Here is a 20,224-nt window from a genome sequence, read left to right on the forward strand (position 1 = left end):
CCAATTTAGAAACCTGAGATAATTCTACAGAAAAATGTAGAGAAGCTGCTAAAAGTTTTTGGGACAAAGACAATTCCATGCTAACTATGCTAACCACAGAGGAATGCAAGGTTATTTCCACTGGCCTTTGAGGAAATGAAGACTTACTCAGGACAATGTGCAGTTGACAGCGATCTTCACCCAAGGCATCTGCCATTCCTGACTCCTCTCCGGTTTTACCACCTCTGGACTTCTGGGCTGTCACTGATAGGAGCAGTCTGCACTGGTATCTCTTCTGGTCAAGACAGCCCCATGGAGGAACTCCCGATCGCCTGAATTGACCCTCGGAGCAGCTGTTCTTCAAGGCCCTTTGACACCAGCATTGGAGGTGGACTCAAAACTTCCAGGCTGAAGGTGATGTCAGCCCCTCTCAAAGCTCCTACCATAAGCGAGGCAATCGTGCCAGATTGAATAAATGGAACAGCATAGTGGTCCATCGGGCCCACAACAGGGACTGCAGGTGTGGCAGGGAACACATGCTGCTTTCCTCTCCTTTTGGCGTCGGGAAAGAAAACCAAGGTATATAAGAATAGCCATATTGTATTTCTCTTTAGGACCTTTCTATATCTGGGTTACTTAAGGCTCTGTGTAAATTTGAAGTGGGAAGGGATTTGACTCCCATATGTAGCAAATGGGAAGTAGACCTTGGTCTGTCTTTGGAGACATGGGATCTTTGGGCTAACATCAAGGTTATTCCCTGGTTGATTTCTGGCACATGACTTCGGGAGTGGTCTATTGGGCTTATTATTATTATTACATTTGTACCCCGCGCTTTCCCACATAATGCAGGCTCAATGCGGCTTACATAGTAATTTGAAATACAAAGTTAATAGACTTTTAATAAAACAGTAGTAAAACAATGTTTTGGCTATCTAGTTGTTTTGAGCTATAGGGATGCAGTCGCCTGAGTCTGTTAAGTTTCGCAGTGCTGAGGCACATTAGGGCATATTTTTGGTCCTGTCCTGTCTGCAATACAACAATTTTGGGCGTTGGTGGTGAGATATATGGTCTTTGGACTAGGTGGAGTTAACTTAGGTGGTGTGGTGCAGCTGCATCTGGACCAGGAGGGTGCATTTGTTGTCAGTGATAGGAGGAAATCCTTGCTGCTGTGTAAATTAGGCCTGGTAGCTCAAAAATATATTCAATACTGGACATCAGTAGACCTGCTATCATTCTGGCATTGGAGAAATCAGATTCACCAACTTGCTATGTGGGAAGCAGGAGCAACCAGGGGGTCTTTGAAACAGAGGAAGACCTTTTTAATGGTATGGGTAGCTTATCTGCATAGTTTTGAGTCCAAGAAGACGTAGCCTAGCCTTTTAATTAATTCTTTATAAGATGGCTGGCTGTTTTGTTTTGCTTAGGTGTTTGGGGTGTATACCCCCAAGGGAACGTCTGTTTGAAGTGAGGGGTGCTGTGGGGTGGGGGGGTCATGGGGTGTGTTTATCTTTATTTTGCTTGACCCTTTGGCCACAAGTGTAATGGTCCTTGGAGTTCTGTTAGTATCAGGTGGTTGGGTAGGGGGAGGCTTTATTTGGGAAGGAGTTTTGAGTTTTGGCATGCTTGTTTGGATTGGGGGTGGAACTTTATAAAACTTTGATGATGGACTTTATCGTTGTATGGGCATCTGTATGACCTGTTGGGTAGTTTCTCTTTTGGAAATTTGTGTATTTTGAAGTTCATTGTTTTGTCATCAATAAAATTGTGGAAACATAAGAATATCCATACTGGGTCAGACCAGTGGTCCTTCTAGCCCAGTATCCTGCTTCCAACAGTGGCCAATCCAGGTCACAAGTACCTGGCAGAAACCTAATTAGTAGTAACATTCCATGCTACCAACCCCGGGGCAAACAGTGGCTTCCCTCATGTCCATCTCAATAAAAGACTATGGACTTTTCCTCCAGGAACTTGTCCAAATCTTTGTACCACATCTTCTGGCAATGAGTTCCAGAGTTTAACTATTCTTTGAATGAAAAAATATTTCCTCCTATTTGTTTTAAAAATATTTTCATGTAATTTCATTGTGTTACCTGGTCTTTGTACTTTTTGAAAGAGTGAAAAATTGATTCACTTTTACCTGTTCTATTCAACTCAGTTTTGTAGACCTCAATCATATCTCCCTCTCAGCCATCTCTTTTCCAATCTGAAGAGCCCAACCTTTTTATCCTTTCCTCGTATGGGAAGATTTCCATCCCCTTTATCATTTGTCACTCTTCTTGGAACCTTTTCTATTTCCACTATATCTTTTTTGAGATACGATGACCAGAATTGAATGCAATACTCAGTTGGATGTATTTTGCATCCTTCCTTTTCCTAATAATTCCTAGCATCTCGTTGGCACTCTTGGCCCCAACGCCCACTGAGCAGAAGATTTCAGCATATTGTCTACAATGACATCTAGATCTTTTTCTTGAGTGCTGAATCTAACGTGGACCCCAACATCAGGTAACTATGATTCGGATTATTCTTCCCAACATGCATCACTTTCCATTTGTCCACGTTAAATTTTATCTGCCATTTGGATGCCCAGTCTACCAGTTTCCTAAGGTCTTCTTGCAATTTTTCAGAATCTGAATGTGTTTTTGACAACTTTAAATAGTTGTGTCATTTGCAAATGTAATCACCTCACTTGTCTTTCTGATTTCCAAATCATTTATGAATATTAAACGGCACTGGTCCCAGTACAGATCCCTGCTTCACCCTTCTCCGTTGAGAAAAATGTAACCCTACCCTCTGTTTTCTGTCCAATAACTAGTTCCTAATCCACAGAAGGACATTGCCACCTGTCCCACATAATTAAAGGAAATTAAGGAGACACAGGCAGAGCTCTTGCCACACACTCCTTCTTGAGACGCCATCTTGCCTCCCCATGGTAAATAAATTGTAATAAAATGCTCAAGGTGATGTATAGCAAGCTATTTATTTACCAACAGGGAAGGAGTGAATAAGAGGCTACTGCTCTCCCCATCGCTCATCCACTTGCAGCATAACTGGCAATGGAGAGAGGATAAGGCTGCAGCTGCTGAGGATGGAGGGGGGGAGGGGTGCCCCTACCATTTTACCCCCAGAAGCTGTATCCTTAGCATCTCAACATTGCCTGTTTGCCTTCAGTATCTGCAGTTTTAACCCCTCCCTCCCCATTGCTCATCCACATGCGCCTAGCAGCCAGTCTTTCACCTACAGTCACCTAGCAGCAGCCTTCATGTCACATCCCCCCCCACCCCAGCAATACTTTCTCCCTTCTTCCCTCGTGCAGTAACCTCTCACAACTGCTCTTATCCTTCCCCCCACAAAAAAGACCCAGTTTCTTAACAGAATAGTACATGAAAAAACAATAATAGCCACGACAACCAACAAACCACAAACATAAATTTGCTGCACCATTAAGGAATATTACAGTAGAATGTTATAATCCAGATAGCTTTTACACCTGTCAGCCCAAGTGGCCTCCCAAATTTGGCAGGAGAATTTCTGCAGGTGGGTAGTCTGCACTAATTTTGCATTGTGTAGTTGTGTCAAATCCTGCAGGTGTAACTATCCAAATTTGAGCTATAGCCTTGAAACTTTTTGAGAAAATCTAAGGTGTAGAGTAAGCTGTTATGCTTACTCTGGAACAGATTGAGTGATTCTTGATAACCCTATTCAAATACATAAGGGGGATAAGAATTACTATTGATTCTCCATCTCCACTGAAGGTAGAATGAAAAAGTATGTGTTCTACTTTATATCAGGGGAGGTTTAGAAAGAGCTTTCTAACATTACAGGAACAACTTACTTGAGGGGGTGAAAGGATCTGACATTGGAAGTTTTTAGGATTGGTTTATGAGATGATTTGAGTAAGACCCTACTTAGAGGCTGAGGGATGGATGACGTCCTCATGAGATGCCCTTTCAGCTCTGATTTGTGTTTTCAGTGAAACCAGATTGCATCTTTCTTTGTTTCAAAAACACCTCCTTTAAGTTCTTGCCTATCTATAGTCAAACATAATTTTAAACATAAAGTATGTATATAATTTCCCATGCTAATGATGCAGTGTACGAGTTCAATTATTATTATGACTAGTCACTGCTATCTTCCCTGACAGTCACATTGCTTTATTTTCTCAATTATTTTCTCGAACTTTGGGATTGATGACTAAACGTGGAATCTATATCTATGTTAACTAACTAAGAGGTGTATTTTCAAAGCACTTAGACTTACAAAGTTATGTAACCTATGGAATTTTATAAGTGTAAGTGCTTTGAAAATTAGGCCCTATGTTATTTTTTTTTAACTTCTAGGTTCAAAAGTTCTTGTTTGTGATATTAAAATGCTTTTACATGGTAAGAAAGTAAACGTCTGAATCCCAAGTTTTAATTTCTTGATTTGCAGAAGGCTTTACGACCTGACATGGGCTACAATACATTAGCCAATTTTCAAATTGAGAAGAAAATTGGTCGTGGACAGTTTAGTGAAGTTTACAGAGCAACCTGTCTGCTGGATCGGGTACCAGTTGCACTAAAAAAAGTGCAGGTAAGAATGTGAAAACAATTACATTGACGAAATTCATCCATTTACATGGACTGTAAAGATGACTGTTATTACCTAGTCACATGAAATTTATAAAGGCAATATTTGCATAGTTTGTACAGAGGATAGTTTATAATCGCACATGCCTTTAATGAAAAGCTTTCCTTGATTTAGATCAGTGTATTAAAGCTGCGTTACAGCTGCAAATATATGTTTTTCACTCAGTTTGCTGTTTTGCACCCACAATTTCGTGAACATAAACTGCAGTGTGAAATTTCTGCAAAAGATGGTGATGAGCTGGAAAATTATGCAAGTCAGCTCGTTATGTATGTTCAAAGACATTTTGATATACAAAATTTCAAATGTGTAAATGCCTTCCTTGGGTTGCTAAAATATACATCTCCTTGGGGTTCCTTATTAAACGTTTTATGATAGTTCTTTTGTACAGATTTACTGCAAGAGTATCACCTGTGAATTTTATTTCAGTTCTTTCTTAAAATTTTCTGAAACTGAATTACAAAAATACATGAAATACTTCTTTTTGACAATTATGTATGTTTAAATTTTATGGCAATTGACACGATGCTCTAGTGGGGCAGTTTTCAAAGGCATTTCTAAGCATAAACTTCTATTTTATTCACAGGAATGTACATCTTAGCAAATTGCCCATTTTAGGTGAATGTAATCTGTATATCATAGAAGCCATGGCAAGGTGCAAACCCTCTATATTGCTAGTTTTTATTTTAATATAGCTGTTTTGCATTTCTTAAACTGGGAGCAGATTTGGACTTGCAAGACAGTTAGAAATGTGTTTTCCTTGTCATCAAGCAGATGAAGCCATTACGTATGGGTTGTGTCCATCAACCAGCAGGGGGAGATAGAGAGCACTCAACTTTTCTCAGTGCCTCATGGCCAGCTAGCTCCACTGCCTCTTCAGTATTCTCTATCTCCCCAAGCAGGGTGGCTGCAGCTTCTTCGAGCTCCATCAAAATCTGCCTGGGGTTGGCTCCTGGCTTGCCAGTTGTTAGCCGGGATGTTAGAGGCTATAGCAGCTTCACTTTGAAGGCACATAGGTCAGCCCTTTCCCTGCCTTACCCATGCCCCTGTGGATGTGGACATATTAGCTTGCCATGGAGGACGCCTGCCGCTTTGGTCTTATGGCATGGCGATTGAGAGGGCGCAATTGAGAGATAAAGGCTACTCAAATAAGGTAATTTCCACTCTCCTGCAGGCCCGTAAGCTCCACTTCCATGGCTTATGCCAGGATTTGGCGCCAGTTTGAAGTTGCGGGCTCCTGTCTCACCGATTCTGGACTTTTTGCAGGATGGTGTACACAAAGGCTTGGCCTCTAATTCCCTGCAGGTGCAAGTGGCAGCATTGGCCTCCCTGCGTGGCAAGGTTGAAGGCGTGTCCTTAGCTTCTCATCCAGATGTGGCACGGTTTCTTAGAGGGGTGCTTCGGCTCCGTCCTCCCGTGTGGGCACCTTGTCCAGCTTGGAACCTGGGGTTAGTATTGAAGGCCCTTCAGGGGGCTCCCTTTGAACCGCTTCGGTGTGCTTCAGAGAAAGATTTGACACTGAAGGCCGTCTTTTTAGTGGCCATTACCTCGGCGAGACGGGTGTAAGAGCTCCAGGCGCTGACCTGTAGAGACCCTTTTCTGCAATTCTCAGAGTCAGGGGTCACGGTTCGGACCGTGCCTTCCGTCATGCCTGAGGTGGTTTCAGCGTTTCACCTAAACCAGCCTGTTTTTTTTCCCTCCTTTGTTGAGGAGGAGTTTCCAGGTTCATTTGGGCAGTTGCACCTTTTGGATGTGCGCAGGACTCTGTTGCAGTATCTGCGAATTACAAATTCTTTCAGGACCTCTGATCATCTTTTTGTGCTGTTTGCAGGTCCTCGGAGAGGGTCTTCAGCGTCTAAAGCCACTATTGCCCGTTGGCTCAAAGAAGCTATCTTTTCAGCATATCTGCTGTCTGGCCGGGCTCCGCCTGAAGCCTTTAAGGCACATTCCACAAGAGCGATTTCCTCTTCCTGGGCCGAAACTGGAGCACTATCTCTTCATGAGATTTGCAGTGCTGCAACATGGGCTTCTAAGCTCTCTTTTGCCCGACATTACAGGCTGGATGTGGCTGCCAGGAGGGATGCGCGTTTTGGAGCACAGGTGCTAGCGCGTGGTGTGGCTTGTGCCCACCCTATTTAGGGATTGCTTTGTTACATCCCATACGTAATGGCTTCGTCTGCTTGATGACAAGGAAGGGAAATTAGTTTTTACCATGATAATTTTCTTTCCTTTAGTCATAGCAGATGAAGCCATGAGCCCTCCCTGTATGATTGTCTATATTGCAGTGATTCTGATTTTAGGTGCTGTTCTTAGGAATATAACTTCAGGAAACAAAGACTCCCTTGGGGAGTCGGAAAACAGTCTTCAGGATTCTTGTTACAGTTATAGGAGGATGAGTTTATTCCCTCCAGGAGGATGCAAGTATTCCCTCCGTTTATACAAAGTGGAGGACGAGTTTATTCCCTCTAGGAGGATGAGTTCATTCCCTCCTTTTTTGAGTTCATGCCCTTGTTAAGGGGCCATCGTTCGCTGTGAGGAAAGTTCATGTTATTCCCATTGCAGTTTGCCATACTGCTTTGGAAGCTTCAAATACTGAAGAGGCAGTGGAGCTGGCTGGCCATGAGGCACTGAAAAGTTGAGTGCTCTCTAACTCCCCCTGCTGGTTGATGGACACAACCCATACATAATGGCTTCATCTGCTATGACTAAAGGAAAGAAAATTATCATGGTAAGAACCTAATTTTCCCTTTTTTTCTGGCAATTACCTTTCTAAGGCAGTAGAAATTTGTGGTTTGCCATTTGGCCTATTCTAACTTGTGATAAGTTGCTGGTCAGCAACTAAAAGACAGTTACTCCTATGACTAAGGACACCTGCAGTATCCAGATAAAACAATCAGAAAGAGAAGTAAGTGGGTGTGGGTGACATTGTAACTTCAGCAAAAGGGTGGGTGGGGGGGGGGGGCTAGCATAGTGACTGTGCATAACAAGGACATTGGTCAACCCACTATCTAATGAAAACGTATGCTTTATATGAGGCTTTAAACTGTCAATGCAATGAGGGAATAAATGATAGAAGTTGGAAGATGATAGAACGTGCTGGGACAGAATTCACCATTAAAGGAACTAGAATATTGTGGAAAGTTGCATATTAATTAGGTAGGAAGGGTAATTATAATTAGGATAATGAAGAAAGGAAGAAAAATGTATTTAAGAGGAAACAGAACTGAGGATGGCGAGCCTCGGTGTGTCCACTAGCAGGTGGACATATTGACAGCTCCCAGGGAAAACTCTGTTTTTATTTCCTACGTATTATACTCTATTGGGATTTTATTTGTTGGTATTTCAATAATTACTGATTGGCTTCTTTGACTATTTGAATAAACATTTATTATGTCTAATACTTTAGTAGCCAGAGTTTTTCTTGCCTGGGGCAAGGGTCCACCCTCCAGGAGACCTCCAGAAGGCTACTCCTGTCTCTGAGGCAAAGACAGAAGTATGCAAAGCTTACGTCACTATGTTCCTAAGTTTTGTGTATGTAGGTGAAACGTTTCTGGAGGTGGTTGAGAGGTAGTTGCACCACCATTTGTAATTTAATATTTTCCGTTAGAATGCAGGATGAATAAACCAAGTTGCTGGTGTCATCTGACAGCACTAACGTGGAACCAGCTATCAGAGCACAGAAAACCTAGGTTTTTATGAGCACATTTGGAAGTTCTATGCCACTGCTTTTTTGCCTAGTTAAAGCACACTTGTACATTTTTTTTCTTGTTTCTTTTTGTTAATAAAAATCTCCTGTCTTTTGCCTAGAGAAAACGTTCACCCTAATAAAAAGCCATTCTTATGCCAGCTGTTCCTATGAGCAGAAATGGTGACATCAGTTCAGCCTTTTAGATGGCAACTGCATGGAGTTCTTTTGTGGGTGCCATTTTTGTTAGCATTATTCTTGTTACTGCAGCTCACAAGTAGCACTCTTGTAAAGATGGTTATCCTGTGTTTCGTGACTTTGAGAGTTTATGGGTAAAAGGATCCTATGGAGACCAATCCAGGCGACATTTATAGTACAGATTTGTTAACACGTCATACATATGAAGGCATATCATAACAGAAAGCATTGTACAAGAAAGAAGGTGTAAAAAGTACAGTAGGACTTTTGCATGAATATGCTAACTTTAAGCATTGAACCAAAGTTTTTATTTTGTTGAAGTCTTTTTCATTGGGGGGGACACATTTTTCTGTATGCACATTCTGAGTCCTCTTCTTACAAAGAGCTTTAAAGCTCAGAAGAGACCAATGACCTATGACTCTTTGAGTGTTTTATTGATCAAGTTATTTTTACTCCATCCTTTAGAAAACTGGGTTGGGGCAGTTAGGTGTGATCTATGCAGAGCAAAGGAACTTTGTTCTATCTCACCAACCAGTCTATTGCTGTCATGTCTTGGATACTGAAGAGGAACAAATTTATTCTTCTGTCTTACAATTAAGTTTTGTTCTTTTGGCATTTAGAAAAGAAATCTACCAGAAAATCATAGTTTAAAGTGAAAAACATTTACCATTTAATATGAAGGCAGGGCCCCTAGATCATTCGCCTGTATTGCTCAAAATACTGCTTAAATACTTCATTTTTCAGAATATGTCCTCAAAGCACCTCAGCTAGGCACACTTCAGTGCAGTTTGCACTTATCAGTATAAGGAAGGAAGCCCCATCTTTGTCCAGTATTTAATGTTGAGATTCATGTGGAGTTTGCTTCGACTGAAGCTTTTTAACAAGCTTCCTACTGTGTCAAGGGACCATAATATAGTTCTTACACTGCTGATGAAAGCCCTTTTTGAGTCTCCAAACAGTTGTGGAATTAAGGTACTTGAAAAGTTCTGGTTTTGTTTATGGTCATTTTAAACTCAGTGAGCTTCAAGGCTTAGTTAGTCATCTAATATTATTCGTTAATGTACGTGTCCTAAGTTTCTGCTTATGGTGATGTTAGATTTCCATCTTTAACCGTGTATTCATCCCACCATCATTTTCCCAGTTTCACATGTGCATAAGATGAATAAAAACTGAACATTTCATATTACAAGAGAACTATAACTTTCTGCCAGGAGCCTGGGGGTGGTTCATCAACATGTTTTTTTTTTTTTCATTTATTCCAATGGGCTCTCCTGAAACAGACAATTTTTAACTTGCAGAATAAATCTCTATTATCCCAAGACCATAGAAGAACATGTTTAGGTTCATACTGAGAGAACTATTGCAGTATTAAGGGCCCATAAGTTTGACCTCCCAGTGAGATTTTGCTAGGTTGTAGCATGAAGTTCAGTCCACATATTTACATCCCATTATTGTTTAGATTGCAACTCCTAATGTGGTGAAATTGGTTGTGTGTTTCCTGGATCTCATTGAGGGTTAGATAATCTCCCCTAGGTAACATAGTAGATGACGGCAGAAAAAGACCTGCATGGTCCATCCAGTCTGCCCAACAAGATAAACTCGTATGTGCTACTTTTTGTGTATACCTTACCTTGATTTGTACCTGTCCTTTTAAGGGCACAGACCGTATAAGTCTGCCCAGCACTATCCCCGCCTTCCAACCACCAGTCCCGCCTCCCACCACCGGCTCTGGCACAGACTGTATAAGTCTGCCCAGCACCATCCCCGCCTACATTGTTACTTTGTCTTTCTAAAAAATGAATTCAAAGCACAAAAGGGTTTGTCCATAAAATTATTATACTGTCTATGGACACTTCATTGTTGTTATCCCGCCCCCCCCCCCCCATTTTGTTGAGAGGTTACTTATCTAGAGATTCCTACTTGCGTGTATCATGGACCTGTAACAGGTGTCTTTCAGGAGAACAGGATAATCAGCCATACATTCCCAGTCTCCTTACCTTATGAAGTTGTTCATTTAAGCTTTTGTATGATAGTTCTTGGAGGAAATGTTTGTGTATTCTGTGAATGCCTAGAAAGGTGAGGTTTTTTTTTTTTTTTTTTTCTCCCAGGCCATTAATTGAGAGGTTCTGGTAGATGCCAGTTTCCCCACAAATGGGGCCAATAGGTTTTTGGCTGCACTGGCAGAGATTCCAAGTTGGCAAACATCAGTTTTGACCATGCTGAGAATGTAGGGCTGAATGGACTGCGTATTGCATGTCATTCCTGTGTCTGGCCACCATATGAAGAAAACCTAATGGACTTAGGGCTGCCTTTTGAGCTGTTTAGTATCAGTGGCTTTCCCAATTTAATTTTTACAAAAAAAAGATTACCCTTCCAGATTTTTCCATATGACAAATGTTCCAGTCTGGTGTAAGAAGCCCGTCCAGAAGATTTTTATGCTGAGGGCTTTTGGATCCTTCAGGAAAACCATATGAATATACTAAAACTAAGGAAAATGCTGAACAATGTCAAAGCTTTCAGAAATCAGGTAGACACCAAATTTTGTCTTAGGCTAACCAAAAAGTGATGATGCACCTGAACAAGCTCTAACTTCACCTATTGGGAAGCAGTTGAGGTTTGCAATTGGGCAGTCTCTTATAGAGAGTACTTGAGAGCACATCCTTTCCGGACAGGCTGTTCTGTGGGATGCTTCTGAGATGGATCTATATGCAACATTCCTAACAGGAAGAAACCAATGGCTTTTTTTAGGTACCTATTTGACTGAGGCATTTCGTTTCTGATATTACTGGAACTATCCTTTTTTGAAAACCAATCAAACAAAACCAGTCCTGAGTTATTTGCCATTATATCCTGGATGTTCAGGATTCAATTTGATCTCTTGGATTTTTATATGAGGGGTTTAATAAATTCTTACCCTAAACATCTAGTTACTGCATAGTTTTTCAGTGTTCATTGATATCCTACTTTCTCAGGAAATGGAGGATATCTTAACAGTTTCTAGAAAGCAATCCAAAAGAAAACATTACAACTTTAAAATGGAAGGAAAGTTCTGTTTGGTGTATACAAGAAAAGTTTGACCCATTTACCCACTTGCCATGGAATATATTTCTCTCTCTCTTCCATGTTTTATCTGGTCTACAAACTACTTCAGTGAAAATGAATCTCAGCATCAAAGTGAAGCCCCATGTCGCTGCTTCCATTAGAAGGCACTTCTATGAAGGGGTGCCTATTTGGCACCTATTCATTTTTTTTGTTTTTCATTTTTAATCAAACATACAATAATATACATTGAAGAAAAATAGGCATATAAACTCAACATCACCCAAACATATGCAATATGTGTTCACATCAAACAATCAAGTCTCCATTATACTATTTAACACTACTACTATTTAACATTTCTAGAGCGCTACAAAGTGTACGCAGCGCTGTACAAACACAGAAGAAAGACAGTCCCTGCTCAAAGAGCTTACAATCTAATAGACAAAAAGTAAAGCATTTAAATTTAAAATATTTAAGCAGTCAAGCACAAGAGAACAGTCACAGAAGGACAGAAGATGTTGAAGGGTGGTCAGTGTGATTAGGTGTAACTCTGGTTGGAGTAGTGGGAGAAGGTGATAGAAGAATAGAAATGGGTGAGGTAAAGTAATGAGTGGGTTGATAGGGAGGTTATATAAGACATGTCACTCTAGGGGTGGGTGGGTAGAGGGGTAGGGTGGGTGGAAGCAGGAGAAGGTATTCTCTGCAGCCTATCTGTGAGATGGAAAATGCTCTCTGAAGCTGCTGCTATAAGTTATTATCAGATTATATGCCCAGTTATAGCACCTGTATTATCACATTGCTTGAATAGATGTACTCTTTATAAATGTCCCACATCTTATGGAAATTAGATAAGTTGCATAGGTCATATTCTCAATCTCTTACTCTTCAATTGACTCGAGCCATCAAAAACTGAAGTTTATCCAAATGGCCTCACCAGTGAGGTTAGCAAACTTATAACATTGTGCAGAAGTGGTTATACTTACTAAGCAAACAAAAGTCAACTGTTTCACTGAAGTAAATGCTCAAACAGTGTATTTCAACTTGGTGGAACAACGTTCTCCTGACATTGAAATCTGTGGCAGAGAATATGAAAGAGCTGTGTGCAATTGCCACTGAACCATGTGCAAATAAGCAGTTCCTAACCAAATTGTGTGCAGTTGATGACTTCTTGCTGGCAGATATTATTGCTATTTTACAGTTAGAGACACACTTGGCAGCAACTTTGCTGGATCCAGTGCTGAAGGGTTGTTCAGATCTGATGACAGTCGAAACATAGGAACATTGAAAAATGAAGGCAGATCAGGACCACATGATCTATCCAGTCTGCCCATCCACGTAATCTACAATCCCTTCCTCTCCATTAAGGATTCTATGTATTCGTCCCAAGCTTTCTTGAATTCAGGTACAGTTTTTGTCTCTACCATCTCCACTGGGAGGCTGTTCCAAAACTTCATCACCCTTTCCATGAAGAAGTATGTCCTCAGGTTACTTCGGAATCTGTTCCCTTTCACCCTCATCCTATGCTCCCTCATTCCAGAGTTTCCTTTCAATTGCAAGAGACTCGCTTCCTGCGCATTTATGCCATGGAGGTATTTAAACATCTGTCGTATTTCCTCTCTCTCTTTTTTTTTTTTTTTTTTCCCCCCACGTATACATACTGAAATCTTTGCCTGTACACACACTCTGATGAAGACCACTGACCATTTTAGTAGCCACCCTCTGGACCGACTCCATCCTGTTGTTTTTTTTTTTTAATTAAACACAGTATTCTAAATGAGGTCTTGCCAGAGTCTTATATGGAAGCATCATCATCTCCATTTTCTTACTGGCTATTCATCTTTATGCACCTAGGTGTCCTTGCTTTCTCCATTACCTTTTTTTGCCTGTTTGGGCCACCTTACATCCCAAGTCATGCATCTTTGCTCTGCACAAAATTTCTTCATTCCCTAAACTGTCCCATTCCCATGGGGTTACCCTGCATTTTTTAGCATTAAATCTTATCTGCCAAATTCTGGCTCATCCTTCAAGCTTCCTCATGTTGTCCACACCGTTAAGTGTGCCTACCCTACTGCAGATTTTGGTATCATCTGCAAAGAGGCAACCGTACCAGACAGCCCTTCAGTAATACTGCTTACAAAAAAGTTGAACAGAAGGGTGGAACAGTGCCATAAACAGCCTGAGAACACTGAGAGTAGATCAAGCTGTAGTTGAGGTGCAGTTTGTTGCTGAACCACCAACAAAATGTCCAAAAGGAAAAGAATCGGATGCAGATTTTTTTTTCTTTTGGAGACTAATTGGATACATACATATTGGGCTGGGACAAGGAATTCTGCTAGTCTGTTACTACCTACAGGCAACAGAGGTCTCATGTGTGACCGAAATTGAAGCATGTTGCCTGCTTCCTGCCTGGAACTCCTGCCACCAGCACATCATCAGAATGCTGATTTCATTGCAGAACAAACAATCAAGAAACAGAGAACAGAACTGAGCTCTGGCTCTGTGGATGGTTTGTTTTTACATAGTTTGAAATTATTTTTGTCCAAGTTAATAAATAATATGGTTTTCTGCTTGCATATTTAACTAAGTAATGCTTGTTGTTTTGTGTTTTAAATTTTTAACAAATTATAGGCTGCCTTTTATGTTTTGTTTGAGCTTACAAGGTCTTTTGAATGTGGGATGGGGATGGGAAAGAAAACTGAGGGGATGGTGGCAATGTGATGGAGATGGGGATACGAATATATCCCTTTGCATACCTCTTAACACTGAACTCTCAATCAGGAAACAGCCAGTTCCATGAGACTTCTAATGAGGCTTGAGCTCAGCTTATGAAACCTTCATTTGATGAGTGCAAATAAGGAACTGGGATCAACTGACTATGGAAATGCCAAAAGTGAGTGGGAATTGCTGTTATCCCCATTAGACCCCAGGGAGATAAGGGGTAAGGCAGTAATATTTTTAAAAGAGGGTGGGGGTGGGAGCAGGGCTTTTCTGGACTTTAGGGACCACGTGGATGGTGGGAGAGTGTGGTCTTACCATTGGCCCACATGAGACTTAACTAACTGAGGGTGGGGGATATTTTTTACATTCTGCTAGTCTCTTTAAATTTTGTCTTATAGAGCATTGCCCAGTTAATTAACCTGGTGATGCGCCTGGGAGAAGGTTAATTACACAAGATCTAACTCACTTTCAAAGAATAGCATAGCTTGCAAAGTGTAGCAGAAACTGCATTATTTGGTTTTCCATAGGAATTCCATAGGAATTAATAAGCTGCATGTGATGCAGCTTATTAATTCCTATGTGTGAATGCTGTGTTACCAGAGAATAAATACATGTTGCCTTCGATTAATGTGTGTCATCAGCAAATAACATATGTTAACCAATTGCACGTGTTATTTCAATACCATAGCTTAGCAAATAGACCCCTAAGTGTTTTTGAAATAGTTTATTTAGTATTGTCTTAAGTCATAAGATTACTTTTTTCATTGTTTATTCAGATCTTTGATTTAATGGATGCCAAAGCCCGAGCAGATTGTATAAAAGAAATTGATCTTCTTAAGGTAAGGATGTTAAATTATAAACCCAGCTTTCTAGTGTGCATTGGTTAACTTGGTGATAGAGATTGCTGAAATCTAATTCATCGTTCAAGGTATGCGCTAGATCAAAAGTTGCCAGTAAATTCATCAGTTTAAATTCTTTACAACCCAACAAAGTGTTGAAAGGAATTATACATCAGGGGTCAAAAAGCATCTGAGGAAAAAATAACAGGACCAAATTTGGCCTAGGGAGAAAAAGGTGAAAAGACACATTGAGTTTAAAAAAAAAATGGGGGGGGGGGGCCCAAATGAGACAGGATGTTCCAGAGAAATGGTCTTCCCCCCCCCCCCCCCCCAAATAAAACTATTGGCCAAGTGCATTTCTTTAGAAGAGGGAGTTAAACAGCTGCACTGGAAACACACTAAAACATGGTGATTTTGGAATTATTCCTGGAAAGCTGTGCCTCTAGTCCTCTCCTGATCTCCATCTCACAGACATGCTGAAGAACATTTTGGAAGACTAGCTTTTCAACCAATTTGGGGTGAGTTAAGGGTTTCTCTATTGGGGGAGTTTTCTTAACTCCAGGGACCTTGTCTAAGAGGAGGAAGAGGAGTAGTTTTCAGTTCACATCCTTGGGGGGGGGGGGGGGGGGGAGAGAGAGATGAAGAGGTGCGTGAGTTCTCCACAGACAGTGTTTCTGTTTTGGTATGTCAGGGGTTCCTATCACTAGTATCAATAAGACTTGGAGACCTTTATATCCCCTTTTGAGTTCAACACTGTTTACAAAGTATCTAAATAAAAATTACAAATAAAAATAAATCCGTGCAATCCCCACACATATTCATCCCTATCTCGTTTATCAAATAGAAAAGTTTTCAACTTTTTTCAAAAAATTGAATAAGTTGACTACAATTAATTCCATGCTGGTAATGAATTCCATGAAGAAATTATAGAAAAGGAATATAAAGTATTAAAAATGCTATGTATATCTTTTCTCTTATTCAGGCATCTATACTGATGAGTATGTATTTGTGAGGCCTCAGGAGGGGGGAGGGGCACAGCTTGCCATGCCATGGCTTTTACTATACATACCGTTCAGACTGTGAGAAACTAGGGTTATAGTGTCTTTCACTGGGATGTGGTAGTCCTAGATGGCTGAGATGATGTTGATCTCCTATTCTGGGATTGGGTGATCCCTAGTCACAGTTGTATTGGTGTGTCCATGGCAAGGATATTTTTTGTACATTCTCTCCCTGGATCTAGGAACATTAGAATGTCTGTCCTTGAGCAGGGGTCTCTCTGGCCCAACACATCTGGTGGGGACCACAGTTTGGGCATCTTCTGAGCTATTTCAGTTTCTGTTGCCAATCTCCTCTCCAGTTCCCTAGGGTCAATCTATAGCCTTTGAATTAGCCACTAGTGCATACTGTGTCCCTCTGTGGCGTGGATGACCTCTCTGGTTCTCTACATAGACGTGAATGTTTTACAATGGTCCTAGATGGTATCTTCTGGTTGCTGTTGGTGAGCCCTACTTGTTGGAGCAGATTGGGGCAATAGGCTTTCCTGGTGGATCTGCCAGTTGACCTAGGAAGTGCTGGTAGAATACAGAACCTCCAAAGGCAGTACCTTAATCAGAGCCTTCTGATTAGCGGGTGTTCTGATCTGGTTGTACAGCCTGCCTCACTGATACAGACTACTCAATAATTACTGTGGATTCTTTTGGATTCGTGTTAGGTAAATAAGACTTTTATTACAGGTTCATTATTGTCTAAGATACACAATGATTAAGATATATGCATAATGATTAAACTATATAACTGAAAAGAAACAATACGTATCTATAGTTAAATAGAAACAATCATTACATCACTGGTCACTACATCCAAGTTTCTAGACCAGGAAAAGAAGCAATAATACACTATAAATATATCTATACATACATCATTGGTCCTATCTCTACATCCAGGCTCTTATCAGCTGGGGGGGCCCTGTTCACAGCAAAAGCCAGGCGTTACTTTGACCAGGAAATATAGTGCTCTGTACAGTACGTACGTTACTCACAGATGAGCTCCCAATTTCACTGACAGAAACTCCCTTTTTTATTAGGCTTAGAACTCATGTTCAGAGCTAAGGAAAATTACAGAATGCTTGAGAATTTCTCTATTTTGGTAAACAAGCCTTACAAAATATGCTTGAATGTGGTCACGTTTCTCAGTCCAGGTGGCCAGTCTGAACTCGAAACAGGCTTCACCTCTCCCTTCACATACCAAATTAATTCGAGCTGTGTCTTCTTACACATTCCAAATTATTTTCATACAAACAGAGTTACTTCTAATCAAAAATACAGACCCCGAGTGCACTGCCGGTCAAGGCAGAGTTGAAAAACAATCTTTAAAATCTTCCATTACAGGGGGATGATTTTGGTAGCCTCAAAATAGCAGGTAGTTGCTTCCTTACTTCTGAGAGTTTTAGGTGCTTCCCGAGTTATTTTGGGGAACTTAGTCCCTCCATAAGTTTTTATAGTAATGTTGGCACTTTGTGGTTGTGTTCCAATGCTGTGCTTTGAGGTTGCTTGGTGGTTCTGTTTTTTTAAAGTTGGTGCTATAATACTGCACATCAAAGCTGTAAGTGAGGCTGCCCATCAAGGATACGTTATGTTGTCGTTATTTATTTCCAGTGCTTGATATACCGCAAAATGACCATCCGTGGCAACCATGCAGTTTACAGCATTCTAAAACAGGCAATAAAGGGGAAGAAGGGACAGAGAAATTAGCAAGAGTGGGGGTGGGGGGAGACTGAAGGCCTCACTGAAAAAATGTGGCTGCATATTTTTGTGCTCTGTTGCATTGTCACTTTGGTTTGTTTCATAATATGGTAAAATAATGCTATTTAAGTGTTGCTGATGTGCTTTGTCAATGTTATACTGGCTGTTTCCAGGGCTGAACCTCACCTAATTGTAGTGATGACATCACTGGATTGTGCTATGCTATACTATTTAGTTTTTTTAGTCCACTAAGTTTCGTTAAGATTCTAAGTGGATTACAGAGAAAGAAATCCTGCATGTCATGAGAATTAAATTAATATTCTTTGTATCATTTGCAATCACATCTTATCTAAAAAATACGTTTTTAAAGATTTCCAGAATAATAAATATGCTTGAATGTTTCAAATCTTTAGAGGTAAGCTATTCCACCCTGATACAAAAGAGAGGATTCCAAATAAGAATTTTTTTCTGTATCTTTTTAACCAATGAATAATTAAGTTTTAAACAGCGTTCTTTGTGAGCTGTGCATAATGGTGATGAAAATTCAAGATAATGGGCTAGTCGTTTAGAATTATCCCCATATAGTAATTTATGTATTAAGCAAGTTCCCTCCCTTCATCTGCTGTTAAGGGAACATAACCCACCTATCTGGGCTGGTCTAGCAGGACTCAAGGAAAAGAAATTACAAGAACACATTTCACTTTCCCCAGTAAATTTTCCCTCACATTGTAAGCCCTTTTGTTTCCAATCTATGAAATACCTGTCAGTCTTGCCTGGTGGGAACATTTTGTTATAGCAGCATATATCTACAGAGACTTTAATCCCAACAATTTGGGTTTTCATTTCTTCTGGACATTAAATTTTAGTGCTATAGATGGATTATTTGTGGCTTATTAAAGAAAGATGGTCTGGTATCCACAATCTTTCCCATAGTAGGATCTACCCTACCTCCTACTATTCTGTTATCGCCCATTCTTTATTCTCTACCACTCTCCATTCTAGTGCTTCATAGTATCTGTGGAAGTTTGGGATTGCTAACACCCCTTTAGCCGTAAACAAATTTAACACCTTTTATGCCACCCATGACGGTTTTCTATTCCATAAACATATTCTAAAATAGGCTTGTCCAAGTTCAGTCCTCAATACATGCAAACAGGCCAGGTTTTCAGGATATCCCCAATGAGAAAGATTCGCACGCCCACTACATCCATTGTATATAAAACTCTCTCATGCATATTCATTAGGGATATCCAGAAAACCTGGTCTGCTTGCAGCCCTCGAGGACTGAACTTGGAGAAGCTTGTTCTAAAAGTTTATTGTTCAGCTTCTTGAAGAAACTCGGGAATTTTTATTTGCAGAGTGTTAAAACAGGTGCATGTTTCTGGGTGGTATTTTGATTATGAAAATGCCCGACTAGGATTGGTTTAAGTTAATCTAGTTCTCCAAATCTGATAGTGTTATAATAGAGGGGTAGGCAGTTAACCTTGTGTAGCTTAGTGAGTTCAGAAGTCAGATTTATTCCTGGATTCTGAATTTGGCTTTTTACCCATTTAAATGGGAATTTCCCTTTTAATTGTCCAATTTTCTGCTTTAGTATTGAATATATGTGAAAGGCAATTCTATAATAGGGAGCCCACATTTATCTGCCACTTGAGTGCATAAGGGTACAGAATTTTTAAGTAGCAGTAAAACACCTAATCGCTATGCTGTAAGGACTCACTTTAGTGGCATAATTCATAATGCGTAAATAAGAGAGGGAGGCATTCACATTTGTGGAGCAAGCGTGGGGCTGTCAATCCACACAACTTACAGAAATACAGTAAGTAACGTGTGTCCTTGCTTCATTTGAGTGCCCATAGTTACACCAGGTCTGTGGCTTGTGTAACTGTAGGCGCCTAAGTGTAAGGCGTACTGACTGAGCTTACACTAGTATTCTATAACAGAACCTGGGTGATGCCATTTATAGAATAGGTTCTCGCTGCCTGGCATCGGGGCTGCCAAAAAGAAGATACCCAGTTATAGATTTGCCCTGTTAGGTTTCAGAAACCTTTCTGAACCTCTGCATTTTCTCCAGTAATTCTGCCAGGGAAAGTCTCAAGATGAGTTACCATGAATTGGATATCATCTACAAATAGGACCATCTTATGTTGTGTCTTCATTATTTGCACTTTACGTATAGCTGAATTATCTCTCATTTGTTGGGCTTGTGGTTCCATAGTGAGAATGAACAAGAGTGGGGAAAGGGGACACCCTTGTCACTCTCTCTTTCTTTTGCAATTCAGGACTTTTGTTATAGGTATCATTAAGCAGGTCTGGGGCCTGCATACAGTATTTGGATTTATTTTAGAAAATTTCTTCTTAGCCCCATTCTCAGTAGATGTTGAAACATAAAAGGC

The 20,224-nt window shown here is 40.5% G+C and overlaps 1 protein-coding gene across 1 annotated transcript in view; it reads left to right on the forward strand.

Moving 5' to 3' along the window:
- The window catches only part of NEK7 (NIMA related kinase 7), a 132,197-nt gene that overhangs the window by 41,887 nt on the left and 70,086 nt on the right, over positions 1-20,224 (forward strand). Inside the window, exons 3-4 of the mRNA XM_030206054.1 lie at positions 4,411-4,551; positions 15,025-15,087. Coding sequence (XP_030061914.1) covers positions 4,411-4,551; positions 15,025-15,087 — 204 coding nt within the window. The remainder of the gene's footprint in view (positions 1-4,410; positions 4,552-15,024; positions 15,088-20,224) is intronic.

Source organism: Microcaecilia unicolor, chromosome 6, assembly GCF_901765095.1.
Source record: "Microcaecilia unicolor chromosome 6, aMicUni1.1, whole genome shotgun sequence".
Lineage (NCBI taxonomy): Eukaryota > Metazoa > Chordata > Amphibia > Gymnophiona > Siphonopidae > Microcaecilia > Microcaecilia unicolor.